Source organism: Sander vitreus, chromosome 13, assembly GCF_031162955.1.
Source record: "Sander vitreus isolate 19-12246 chromosome 13, sanVit1, whole genome shotgun sequence".
NCBI lineage: Eukaryota > Metazoa > Chordata > Actinopteri > Perciformes > Percidae > Sander > Sander vitreus.
In genome coordinates this window covers 9,327,692-9,342,079 of record NC_135867.1, presented here as the reverse complement: position 1 = coordinate 9,342,079, position 14,388 = coordinate 9,327,692, and the positions used below count along the sequence as shown (strand labels likewise).

The following is a 14,388-nucleotide window of genomic DNA, read 5'->3' as shown; positions in this document are numbered from 1 at the left end:
TAGTGTATGTATACAGTATAATTCTGTTGCAGGTGCCAGAAAATCATCAAATGTTATAAAATCATCCGCATAAACCTCCTAACTTTTATTGCTGGTTTTCTGGTCTTGCACAGGTTACAAGACAGCCTAGAGTTCATTGGACAGGACAGCAACACCCTAAGGCCCGATCAAAACACCGGGCCCAACAGTCTCCTAGGGAACATAGGTAACCACAGAAACCCAGTGCCACACCAAACCTTTAGCCACCAATGTTCTCCTGTTTCTTTTCAGTTCACTTGTGTAAAAAGTGTATGAAATGTTTGTTTTTGTATGGTCATAGATAGACACTCAGGGTAGTTACTTTCTTCTTGAAAGGACTTGTGGAGCATGTACGACTGCATGTTCAGTCAATCTTATTTAGTATCTTATGTTACCTCAGTAACTGTCAGTTGAAGTCGATGTGCCTTGGTAGAACTGTGAGGAATCAGCTGATTTTGTTTCTCACTTTCTCCTTCCTTTCCTGTTTGAATGCAAACCAGGCTAGATAGACTCTGCAAACAGCTCTCACTTACTGCTCACCAGCACTAAGCTTGTGAACAATTGGAGAATGTTCAAACTAGCTCTGGAAGCACACGTTTTCTCAGGAAATTTGCATAATTAACTGTTATCCTATCAAACACTCATAGCAGTATATCTTTGTTGTAACTCTTCTGGTCCTTCCCGAAAACTCATGGTGACTCTACTTGGTACTCATGGTAAAACTCTTTGTAAAAAAATCTATTGTATCTGAAAAACTGAAATCAAACACCCTGAAGAACATAAAAAAGAATATAAAGAACTGTTGGCAAATTCTATCATTTAGAGCATTTTCTCTGTGTCATCCTCACATAAAAGACAAAAATGATCAACTTGTAGACATCGGAGATGGAAAGCCTGTCATAATGTATTTGTTTGATTAGCTGTGTTTTCTGTGAGTGATACCAGCCTTCTTGTTTGTCTGTATGACTGACTGACCCACCAGATGATGGTCATTATTTCATTCCAGACTAAAAGCTCCTGTGACTCAGCTTCTTGCTACGAGGTGGTCGGACCACAGGAGGCAACCAGCTTTCCTCTTTACACAGTCACTAACAGCGGTTCATGTTTTTATGTGTCTTTTTTTCCCCCCTCTTCCTCCCTTTTTTCTTTTCCATGTTTTTGTTTGTGCTGCGCAGGATTTTCTCAGCTCTGCAGCCCTCGACGGGCCTTCTCTGAACAGGGCCCTCTGCGCCTCATCAAGAGTGCATCTTTCTTTTCAGGTTGGCGCTTAAAACTGGCCATGAGTGATGTGTGCCAGTTGCATGCGTGTGTGTAGACAATAGTTTCAGTAGTAGTTTTTGTACAGGCCTTGACTCTCAGCAGATGCATGCATGTGTGGTGATTCTTGCACTAAAAGTGGTTGCAGTAGTCATAGCATGCAATATCACAGCACGTCTGTAAATAACTTGGGTCAGATAGAAGCTGCAGAAACTGTTCTTGTTTGGTATATTCTTCATAAAGAAGATTATGTCTTCCCTTTTAATTAGTTAATTTGGGCAGGTGAGGACATTTAGATTCAACTTCAAGTGGCACCAAATTACTGTTCTCTGCCATGCTGCAAGACATCCGCACCATTAAATGAGCTGTGAATTTTATTTACAAATGCTGGATCACTGGAAATTGGCAGTGAACCTTAACAACACAAACTGCCACTTAGTAAATCACAGAGGGATATGTACTGCTTCAAACACCTTCTGTTCCGTTGTTTTGCTAATGGCAGTGTCCAATAAGACAACCTCACCCGTCAGTCATAACGTTTTCTCAAACAAATCATAAAACCCATCTGCCAGAACTATCTGACCCAGGCCTGCAGGTGTATGGCGCACGCAGAAGTGGTGTGCATGGGTTTTCACTGGTGTCGGTGGCTGTAGTTCTTTCTAGTTAAAGTTTTTGCAGTTCCTTCTCCTCCTCCTCTGTGTTCTTCACTCACTACTTTCACTAACTTGTTTTTGCCAGTGACTGTGATATGTGGGCAGTGATTTTAGGCTTTACATGCGTTTTAACTATAAACTATGACAACATCTTATTCAGGATTCTGGGGGGGTAAAACCTTTGCCCTTGCTGTAGCGTAGTCGTAGCCATGCTGCTGCCTACCCACAATCCTGTTCAGGGCACCCTTAGGTTGGCATGGCATTTAGATATGCAGTGTTGGTATGGTCATAAAGCACAGTGTACCACAGGAGTGAACACACACTCACACGCTTTGCAACAAAAGCTCATGTTGACATGCACATTAAAAGGAGAATTCCGTCCAATTTTTACGTTAATCTTGATTGCTATAGCTACGCGAGTACTTTCGATAGAAAAAAATCCCGACCCGAATCAGTGCAGGTAACATGGAGAAGCTGCAGCTACGTACTACAAGCGTCCCCTGAGCTAAAACGGCAGTGGTCGGGGCAAGTTTTAGAGTGCCTTTGTGCCTCTTAACAGACACAAAAAGCAATTAATATGTCTGTGCCACATGAACAGGGCCCTTACGTGTCAACAAGATGCGTTTTCAACTCAGACATTGTTTAAATTCACCTACCCTGGTCCTTGTATCGATCCTGCCGGTAGGTAGCTTGCCCTGCTAGCTGATAGCCGTTAGCTGCTAGCTGCCGTCCAGTGAGTGTATTCAGACAGGCTTCTGTAATAATCATCCCAATAACAATCCACGGAGCGGTGGTGGTGTGGATATGTCCTCCAGAGGACAGGTCATGTCACGTCTTGAAGTGTATTCCACCCTAAAATAAACAGTAGTGCGGTAGTAGCTGTTAGCTGCTAGCGGCCCTCCGGTGAGTGTGTACAGCCAGATAGCCGTTAGCTGCTGTTCAGTGAGTGTATTCAGACAGGCTTCTGTAATAATCATCCCAATAACAATCCACGGAGCGGCGATGGTGTTCCATGTCTTCCAGTTACTGAAGGCTAGCTTTAGCTTGCGTTTGGAGCATCAAGTTCATCTGCCTGTTTTCCCTCTGTCTGTCTCGTTCTTTCCAACTCTTGTGAGGCTAGTTCTTCGTCTGTATACTCGGATTCAAATAAATAAGGATGACCGTCAAACTCAAAAGGCTCTTCCGTGTGTTGTATATTTGCTATATTCTCCATAGTTACGTTACTCCAAGCTTCTTCCCTTATAAACAACTCTGCTCTTCACACACTACGCTCCAATCTGCACACTACTGTTTACCTTTTCCTGCTACAACTGAATTCCCAGGAGACAGCGCGATGCTACAGCTAAGCTTCAGTAACACTATTACTGTGCAAGCCACAGGCATCGTTTATCCCGTTTCCATGTAGTTACATAGTCACTGATATGGTCATAACCACTACAGTGCTCAATTACCTATTTTGAGGGGGAAATAAACCTTTCGCTGCGAAGGCATGATCTGTCCTATGCAGGACATCCACCAGACCACCGGGCGCTTCGTGGATTTTTATTGGGATGATTATCGCAGAAGCCTGGCTGAATACACTCACCGGACGGCAGCTAACTGCTATCTGGCTGTACACACTCACCGGAGGGCAGCTAGCAGCTAACAGCTACTACTGCACTACTGTTTATTTTAGGGGGGAATACACTTCAAGACGTGACATGACCTGTCCTCTGGAGGACATAGCCACACCACCGCCGCTCCATGGATTGTTATTGGGATGATTATCACAGAAGCCTGTCTGAATACACTCACCGGATGGCAGCTAACGGCTAACGGCTATCTGGCTGTACACACTCACCGGAGGGCAGCTAGCAGCTAACAGCTACTACCGCACTACTGTTTATTTTAGGGGGGAATACACTTCAAGACGTGACATGACCTGTCCTCTGGAGGACATATCCACACCACCACCGCTCCGTGGATTGTTATTGGGATGATTATTACAGAAGCCTGTCTGAATACACTCACTGGACGGCAGCTAGCAGCTAACGGCTAACAGCTAACGGCTATCAGCTAGCAGGGCAAGCTACCTACCGGCAGGATCGATACAAGGACCAGGGTAGGTGAATTTAAACAATGTCTGAGTTGAAAACGCATCTTGTTGACACGTAAGGGCCCTGTTCATGTGGCACAGACATATTAATTGCATTTTGTCTCTGTAAACAGGCACAAAGGCACTCTAAAACTTGCCCCGACCACTGCCGTTTTAGCTCAGGGGACGCTTGTAGTACGTAGCTGCAGCTTCTCCGTGTTCCCTGCACTGATTCGGGTCGGGTTTTTTTCTATCGAAAGTACTCGCGTAGCTATAGCGATCAAGATTAACGTAAAAATTGTCGGAATTGCCGGAATTCTCCTTTAATCATCTCAACCAGAGCTATGCTTTCAACTGCACATTAAAATGTGCATTTGTGGTTTTACTCCTTTCTGCTGTGAGAAGCATTGGCATTTTTCCCATATTATGTCGAAGTGTTGACGAGAAGGACATTTGAGCAAACAAGCTTGTGACATTCATATTATTGTAGTACTGTTGTAGAAAGTTACATCATAGCTGTAACAGCTACTGTAGATGGTGTCAGTGAGCAACAACAGCCTATTATAACAGTAGTGCTTTTTGCTATTTTTGTTTGGTTTGTGGCACTTTCTGTTTTGATGTCACAAAACAAAGGGTGCATTAACAGCATAAGAATCAATCAGTAACAGCCACTTCACAGTAGAAATTTGTCATTTGTAGCCTAGCCTTTATTGTGGGGACTTTACATGTAGGAGTTGTGTGGTTTATAGCCTACAGTTGATACAGTTGTTTTGAATAAGCCACCAGGCCATTCTGCCACAATAAATAGTAATTTTAAAAATGTTCAACCTTATCTTAACTGTATGTACTTTGAGCCATTCCACATAGTGATGCATTTACTGGTCAGGCTATAGCAAGAAAAACTCAATCCTTTTCCTGGTTGCAAGTCCTAATTTTTTGTAAGTAAAAAAAATGGTTGCAATTCTTTGGGGTGAAATTGATTTCTCGTATTATTTTCTTATTCATTTCATTTTCATAACTTTGACATGGATGCTGAGGAGGTGAAGCATCCAAAAGCATTAGCCTTTACATTTGTTTGCGGAGTAGAAGAGCACTACAAGGCTCTAACTTGATGGTGAATTTCTTCTATCTCTCCTTTTGTTTCTTTATATCACCCATCTGCAATTGACCTTTATCTCCCTCTGCCCTTTCTCTTAACCCCTTTTCCTTTACCCTTTACCCAACCATTCACTTTTTCTCTCCATCTTCCTGCAGGCCACAGTCACCCCATGGACATGCCTGGCCGAGGGCTTCACGACGAGAGGGACAGCGGCATCGCCAGGTCAGGTAGGTTAACGAGACTAGGAGCCAAAGCCTGGATTGACCTACACTCTGTGGTCACACACTAGGTGTGCTTTCAGCCCTACAGCTGAGCTTTGACATGGGTTCACATTTATTCTTGTCAAGATCAAAGGGGCCAAGGAACAGAGAAGATAAAGTGTAAATGAGGAAATTATTGGACTATTACACTTCACTCATTTTCACCTCAAACGCATTATAGGTTCCCACAAATGTATACAATCTCTGGCTGTCATTGTTTCCTCAAAACATGAATGAGGGAGCTAATTAGTTTATTTTTTAATTCAAGCACTTTGTGGGTCAAAATGGTTGATCTTCTTTAACTTGACTGTTCAAGGTCAAGAGCATGAACAGTTACATAAGCATTGGTTTCTTTAGACAGTGGTACTTAAGCTGCGACTTCACTAACGTGGTATGCAGACAAATATGCAGACACATATGCACACACATATGCACACAGTTTTCCATTCATTAATACCAGCCACAGGTGCACCTTGTCAAGGCTGACTGGGGTGTGTATGAAGAGAGAGTGAGAAAGGACATAAATCCCTCTCTCCACTGCCAATTCTGTATTTTGACCTAAAACCACAAAGAAAATGATGATGCAGGGCTGGAGGTGTTTACAGGACCTCTAGGGTCTGGAAAACCTTGTGCAATGGAAACTGACCGCCCCCTTCATTACAAACACCACCATGCCCCACTGGCATGACTGGTATGACAGGAATGGCGCTTTCTGCTCAAACCCGGGTCACATGCAAAGGATTAAATATAGCAGCTCTCAAAACTAGTAAATGAGCTTCTAATTCAAGCCTCATTCTCTCATCTCGACACTCTCCACCTCCCCACACGCTCTATAGCTAACTTTGACAAAGACAAATACTTACATGTCCCACTGTGACACAAACTCTTATCCCGTCTACCTTTTCTCTTCTTTTACTATAGCTCTTTTGGTACATCTTCAACTCTATAGCACAGTTTTCTCTTCATACGTCATACCCTTAAGATCACACACCGTCTAAATGGTTCATGTGACCATTAATCAGTGCGTGCTTCCCAGTCTGTAAATAACCCAGTGATCAGGGCTTGTGTGTGCTTGCGTGCGTGCTTGCATGCATGCATGCATGTGTGTAGGTTGTCATGACCATGTCAGCCTGGTGTAAAGCCAAGTATCCTGCAGCATGTGACTGCTAGCAGGCTAACTGATATTAGATCTCATATAAAAGCAGTAATAGTAATTAGGAGCTAAAAAGAGAAAAGGTGTGTGTGGTTCTGTGCGTTTAGATGTGTTTTTGTGTATCTTTGTGTTTTGTGTGCTGTATATGTTTGCCCTTTTTCAAGTTCTTTGTCTTAGTAAGTAGTACAGTTATTGTCCTCCAGATTTCTGTCTAGCTCTGTGTGGTAGAAAGTGTGTGGGTGGGTGGGTGGGTGTGCACACAATGTGTCGTTGAGAATGAGTAACCCTACACACTTGTTGTCTGACTCACACTTGATCTTTTTCTCTTCCATCACCCCTCAATTCCCTCCATCTGTTCCCTATTCCCTTCTGTTCTCCTTTTTTTTCATTCTTAATTTCTCGAACCTTCCTCTCCTCTCCTCCTTTATCTACCTCCAATCCTTCTCTCTATCCCATCGCTTATCCCTTTAGCTTCTCTGAGCAGCCTGTTGATCACTCCCTTCCCATCTCCTGGCTCGTCCCTGACCAGCAGCTGCGCGTCTAGTTACCAGCGCCGATGGCTCCGCAGCCAAACCACCAGCCTGGAAAACGGCGTCTTCCCCCGATGGTGAGACACACACACAATCATACATGCACACACACCTGTGCAAGGTACATGTTCAAACACATGTATATGAATGTACATGCAGCGAAGAACCACTGTGGAGAGTTAAGTCTTTCACATGTGCTCGCGCAAACTTAGCGTAATTAAAGTGCCGCTTTTCTGCACAACTTTCCAAACACACACTTAGAGAAGTCTCTCCCAATCGCTAACCCCCCTCCATTTTGCTTCCCTCTGACAGGCTTTTGTAAAGTTTATCCTGCTAGGACTTCCTCAGAATCACACACACACACACACACACACACACACACACACACACACACACACACACACACACACACACACACACACACACACACACACAAATAAATGTAAATGCAGCTGTCAGCCTCTGAGTGCTCTAATATTTCAGGCAGTCCAGTTCAGCAGCACCAAAGCATCTTGTTTACCAGCTGCAAAACTAAAAATGGCTACGATTAAAAGTCTATTGACATGTTTTCTTTGCTCAACAGATATGCGTAAGTATCTTTTTCTGCTTAACTGTTGAAACATGTAACATGTTTGTATGTACAATATTTACTGGTTATATCTAAGCAGTAGTCAACAGAATAAACCTGCTGCAAAAGTACAAGAAAGACACTTATCTAGGGAGACCCTAAATAGCTTTCTGACTAGTGATGTCCTATATAAGGTAAGATATAACTTTATTGATCTTCATGGGCAAAAGTACTAGGATTCAGGTTTACATGGCAAGTAAACATTTGGAAATTTGAGCAGCTGCACACATATGTCAGGTTTTGGAAGTTGTATCAGATCTGCCTTGGCTCCGAAGTTGACTCCCTTTGTACCCTGTCCCGATCAGGTCAGTCGAGGAGAGCTTTAACATGTCTGACGAAAGCGGTGTACCAAGCCTTGGCGTGGCTCGGAAGAAGAAGATTGCCATCGGGGTCATCTTCATGCTGTCCCCCAACCCTGAGGAGAACAGCCGTTTCCAGGATTTCTTTTTCTCCCACTTCCCTCTCTTTGAAAGCCACATGAACAAACTCAAGAGCGCTATCGAACAGGTGACTTAATGTGTATGACTGTGACTATAGACCAACTGCATGTTGTATTTGACAAGAGTTGTGTTTTGTGTTTCTTTCACTGATTAACGTTAATCACTTATTAACGTTTTTATTTACTCCAAAGTATATTGTTTTATTGTGTTAAGCCGCCTGCACATTTTCCACAACAAAACTGTGAGGTAGGGCGCAGAGCAGAGAGGCAAAGTGCAGCGCAGGTATACGGCATCATTGCTTCTGGAATTGGTTGCGCCTTGAAAGATCAGCGGCAACGAGGTCAAAGTTGAAATTTTTTTTACTTTGAGTGCAGCGCTCGGCGGCAATAGAAAAACTGTGGAATGGCCAGCACAGAGCGTTTTTACCGCTGGTCATGTGTAGGCGTCTTTAAAGATTTATGCTTTTTAAAGGGGGATTCCTGCATTTGTATTCTCCCTGATTGACACTGTAAAGAAAGCATGTCAGTGAACTCCATTTAGCAGTGAGATATGAATAGTATCAAATGTGAACCTCAGACCCCTTTGTTGTTGTAATGAGCAGTGTTGCTGTCAGATTGTCTGGTCAATTGTCATAGCTTGTATATCTGTGGTTCTGTTTACTGGTGTCTGTTGTTGGCACCATCAAAGCTCTGGATCACTTCTAATGTTACCCTCTCATCTTCCCTCTCTTCTCCCTCACAAATTCCTTGCTCCACCTTTCCTGTAACTTTGTTTGTCAGCTTTAGTGCCAAATATCTCAAAGTGCATGTGTGTTGTGTCACTCTCAAGGCCATGAAGATGAGTCGGCGGTCAGCTGATGCCAGCCAGAGGGCTTTGGCTTACAGCCGAATGGTGGACGGACTGAACGAGTTCAGGTTGGTCAACGACTCACATTCACTCACTATGACAGATAAATAATCCAGCATAATGTATATTTTCCTTATTTAAACATGACAAACACTGATGCTTTTGTTAACCTTTTTAGGGAGTGTTTATGCCACAATATCACATCACATTCTAACTTTATAATTCAGCAATTTGGCGTAAATTTGAACGTTTTACATGGGACAAAAAAACAGCCAAACACAATCGTTCAGTTTATATTAAGCCAGAATCACTGTCTTTTTACTGCATTGTTTATTTGCAAATACTCAGTTCACTGAAGCCAACATCACTGTGTCATTCAGTTTCTATGTACTGTGGCTTAACACTCATTCTATCCCTGGGTGCAAGGTCACCACATCATGGATACTCAGGAAAAATGTGACATTTAAAATCTGTTTCCAGGAAATGGATGCTACATGTTTTATTAATTTTGTCAATATCAGTTTGTTTCCTGATAGTGAGGGAATGTTGGCAGGATATGATGGAGGAAAGGCAGGTGTGATAGAAAGAGAAATGTCTTCCAGTGAAACAACTTTTCACATCACATATTTCCTATTTAAAGTCCTAAAATAAAGTGTAGCCATATATAAACTGCTTAACATGCATTTTATCTAAAGCCTACTCCAGTCTAATATTCCTTAAAGTCACTAAGTGACCATACTAATCATGTGTTGGCAGCTGACATTTTGGCAGCTTTGACACAAGTATTTTTTCCCATTCCCTTCATTCCAAGCATAGTTTGTTAAGCTCATCGGTTACCATGCACCATTTAGAATTTCTTTTCAGTATATTAGGCAGGCAGTAAATTATGTTTTTGCTGATAACCTCTAATATTCACCAGCTGTTGTGGCCTGCAGACAAAAGAAGCATCTCATCTATCAACAGGTTCACTAGAGAACATTGTTACATGCAGTAGTTCTTATGTTCACTAGGCAATGGTCACATTACTGTGATACGTAGCTGTCACAAATGTATCCTAAAATGGCCATTTGTTTGAATTTTTAGTTGAAACAATTGAATGTAATGCTGTTTCTCATTGCTATAATGTTGTTAGCATAGGCTAGCATGATAACTGTCAGTGAGCCGGTGGTGTCTCTGTATAACCGGTGAATTAATGGAATCTGAAGGTAACGGAGGTGAGGTGAAGGGATTCTGTAATTCTGCTCAAGTTACTTATGCAGTGGTCTGAGGTGTCGCAGCATTTAATAATGAATGCTCGCTGTGGTGTGTGAGGATAGTGTGATGCTAACAGTCTCTGCCCTTTCTCATATTTTTATTTGTTGTTCCTTTTTTAAATGAATTGATTATTTAAAATATACAGTAATTGATAACATGAATACCAAGCCCAGTAACATATGTTGGGTAAAAGCAAGTAGGAACACACTGTTTCCTAGCTGTCATGAGCAAACCAAAGATGTTGCATTGTAACTGCAGTGCATGCTGGGAGTTCTTGCTTACGGCTTTGGTTGTGTGTAGGAAAGCTTATTTGGCCGACATTTTAGAAGCTAGTTACTTCTCAACTCTGCACTACAACTACCCTTCATTCTGTTTCAAGAATAATTTCATGTTTTATTTGTGATGACTTCAAATAGGAAATCCAAAATTTGTTCTGATTAGGTTCTAAAATTGTGTTTGTGTACATGTATGTATGGGTGTGACGTGCTTGTCAATACTGTATGACTTTGGTACTCATAAAACACACAAACCTATTTTAAGTGTGTGTCTGCACACTAGCGGCAGTCCCCTGTCTGAGGTCCCCTCATTGCTGCAGTCATATGCCCGTTGGCAGCCGGCCACAGCAACCCAACCCTTTGGAGTGGCAACCCTATCTACCTTTGATACTGGTGGAGTGCCAGCAGGAGTGAAGCTATTGCCCGGGACAAACAAAATATCTGTAAAATCTCACCTTCAGACAGCAGCTAAATATAAGTGTAGCCACCTTTGCCATTAAGGGAGTTTGACTTCATGGAACATTACAGAAGGAAACTGGAGGAAATGCTTTGCTTAATGCTGATTCTGCTTTGACGTAGTTGGAGGGTGGGCATGCACACATACCCACGCATGCTGGCAAAGATAAGCTGTACACTTAGCAGAGGCATGCTCTCGTTAAAGTCACACCAGCCTATATTGGGGTTATGTTAGGGTTTGCAGTTAGAGAACAAGCAGTAGTAATGAGAAAGGCAAACCCACTTAACACACCAGGGTTAGGAGTTTTATTCCTATTTTAGCACAAACATAAAAAGTGCACTTATCCTTATGCACCTTGGATAAAGGTATGCACCAAATAACAGCCACCTGAAGTGGTGGGACTCTACAGCCTGGTAATTGCTTCAGAGTTAACATTAGTGCTTAACATGTCAGTTTTAAGGGCCTATAATAGCATAAAGTAAACTTGCAAAACAAAAATGCAAAAAAGCGGTGACTGAACAGCAGTTCAAATCTACCCTGCCCGATTTATAATGCAGACATTTTTTAGTTTTATACTAAACATCTGACTGGAGTGGTTAAACCAGTAATACTGACACATTTATTTTGACGCGGAAAGTACAGTATAGTGCATACATGTTTGCATGCAATGCAGTTTTACCCAAAATTTAGATTATTGATGATTAGTAATTGGAACCAGAGGATGACCATAACTGTACAGTTATAACTTGCGAAATGTAGAAGGGTCTTTAAATTGGCTTAGGAAAACACATCACAAGTCTGAAGCAATAGATGAGGTCAGAAATGTTTGAATTGCTTCCCTCCATAGTGAGGTAATTCAAATCTGGCTCCTCAGCCTAACACAGTTTAATTTCACATCACAGCCGCACCCTTTAAAGTTCACCTGAACAGCTGCTGCAGAGAGGCTTAGACCAGACTCCTAGTCATCATCTAGCACTGGCTCAGCCTCAGACACTAGGGGGAATTTCAGTAGGTGAATACACACCAGACACAGCAGGGTCAAGTGGGGCTTGAAAAGGCCACCAATAATGCAACCTGTTTATAACACAGGAATGAATAAAGCATTATTAGGTCATTTGATGCTGCAGTCCAAAAAAAGAATCCTCTCTGCCACCCTCCTGACAACGAGATGTGAAGAGAGTCCGGTATATGTTTTGGGTGTTCTGAGTTACAAGGGACATGGAGTCCATTCTGATTTACCCTGCTATGGCCCCTCTAAACTGTGTTAATTAATGATTCATCAGTGATTATTAAATTGTTATATCAAGAATTAGATCGGTCAAACTCAGATTATCTAATGCATCGATCCCTCAATGCAAAAATCATTCTGGGGTCTTTTGTAATTTACCTGTGCACTGGTTGAATGATTTAGTCTTGAAAAGAGAGAACGCAAGACCGTGCCAGTTTTGGGAGACAGAAATGAAACCTTTAATCAAACTTAATTTCTACGTCATAAAGCACATTTGGCTGCACTTTTCTCAAAATTGGCATCCTTGTGCATTACCACATGAACTGTCATTGTGAGGATATTAATCAGCAGAGGACAGGTTTAGGGTTACAACACTAAACCGTTAAAAAACCACCAAAAAAAGAAGTACTTGCAACAACTAATGCAATACAGTTGAACTAATTAGTTCTTCTTTTCGCACCCAGTTGATGATAACTTCATCTTATAAACCCACAAAGACTGCACATGGTGTTCCTGTTTTCTTTGGAAAAATACAGCAACCTAAGCCATAGTTTGATTACTGGAATACTGGCGAACTAGTGAAGGTCACTTTCACTGTGTGACACTGTGTTTTCTCTTAGCATCAAGCCTGTCTACATCTTCACTGTCACCAGGTCCTTATAGGCTAAAGAGGTTGTGAGTTTACTGCAGGATTAACCTTCTTTACAGTCTTGGATGACTTAATCAAGCTTGGAAAACAACACACATGTTTAATCCCTATCAGTACAACCTGCAAAGATCACATGGGGTGATAGAAGCTGGTTTATACACTTTTTTTTACTTTTGAAATTAACCTGGCTATGTTGTTGTTGTATCATCTCTGCTGCTGAAGTTTGCAATTCTGGATTCGCTTGTTATGTTTGCAAGGAATAAGAGTAAGCATATAAAACATTTTTTTGATTATCCTGTACATTTTTGCATTTTCAAACCCAGAATGCAGCAGCTGCAGTCCATATTTCAGCTCTGACTAAAAACGCCTGATTTTCCACATTCCTCAGGCTGCAGAGATTCCCCTCCGCCCCTGTGTCAAAGCTTGGCTTCCAGCCAAGACATGCTCACCAACACCCCCCACGTTCCATGGAAACTCCAGTCCTTCTCAATGGACAAATACCCCAACTGAGTCACATACAGATAGATAGATATACACGCAGACTGTACAGTGCATGAGACAGTGTGAGTGCGAGCAAGTTCGTCGGACTTTTCCAAACGCACACACAACCAGGGTCTCCCATGGCAGACAGCGAAGCTCTTGTGAATTGAGATCTTTTTGTTTACCCCGTGAGACAATAATGTCTCTGTTCTCTCCCTGTCGTTTTTCTCTCTCTCTTTTTCCCCTCCTTCCCTTATTTTCGCTCTCTCCATGCCCTCTTCCTTTTTCATCCCTTTTTCGCCGTACCTCCTCTCCAGGATGACCATCTGCGACCTTTACACCATGCCCCGGGTGGCTGAGCCCGTCTGGTTGACTATGATGTCTGGAGCGTCGGAGAAGAACCAGCTCTGCGGTCACTTCATGAAGGAGCTCTCCACGTTGATGGAGCAGGCCTCCAAGAACCAGTTGAGTGTCCGCTTGTACTCACACCTAGTCTGCCATCAGTTAATTTCTAAAGATGTTGCAGGAGGGGTTGTATCCCAAAACCGGGATTAAGGAACTAAATTATATGCTTTTTAAAATCTATCATATAGCATAGTTTTTTTAGCATTTGTATGGCCACAGCAAACCCACCTACTGTGAAAACCCGACAGTTCACCCCCACTTGATTTTCTCTGAGCTGAAAAGCATTAAGAAAGCAGACAGGAATCAAGCAAGCTCATAAATATAAAGAGGGGCACAGCAACACTCAGACATTAAGAACCATGAATAGCTTTTCCACTTTGCTTATTAACAGTAAAACAAATGCAGGTTCACAGACACCATTCATTCTATTCTATTCTACATAGTCTATGGTCTCCCTTTCTTACACTTGAACACACACCCACACACACACACTGTGAATGTTTCACCCTCTGCAGTTATTTGTCTGCCTCAGAGGGAGCTGTGAATGAGAAGATCCCTGCCAGTCTCTAATTGCTTATTGTTGCTCTTACTAAGCCATGTCAAACCACTGCTAATTGTACATATATGAATTGGTAGCAAGGCCTTTATTGAACATGGCACCCGTATTCAGTACAGTTGGTTT

General features: G+C 42.3%; 1 protein-coding gene across 3 annotated transcripts in view; it reads left to right on the top strand.

Annotated features, from left to right (window-relative positions):
* Positions 1–14,388, top strand: part of fnip1 (folliculin interacting protein 1) — a 50,193-nt gene that overhangs the window by 22,016 nt on the left and 13,789 nt on the right. For 2 of the 3 annotated variants that reach the window (XM_078265212.1, XM_078265213.1), the window contains 7 exons: positions 114–205; positions 1,194–1,277; positions 5,257–5,328; positions 6,986–7,121; positions 7,978–8,179; positions 8,941–9,026; positions 13,619–13,765. In XM_078265212.1, coding sequence (XP_078121338.1) covers positions 114–205; positions 1,194–1,277; positions 5,257–5,328; positions 6,986–7,121; positions 7,978–8,179; positions 8,941–9,026; positions 13,619–13,765 — 819 coding nt within the window. The remainder of the gene's footprint in view (positions 1–113; positions 206–1,193; positions 1,278–5,256; positions 5,329–6,985; positions 7,122–7,977; positions 8,180–8,940; positions 9,027–13,618; positions 13,766–14,388) is intronic. The other variant, XM_078265214.1, reaches the window with a different exon arrangement.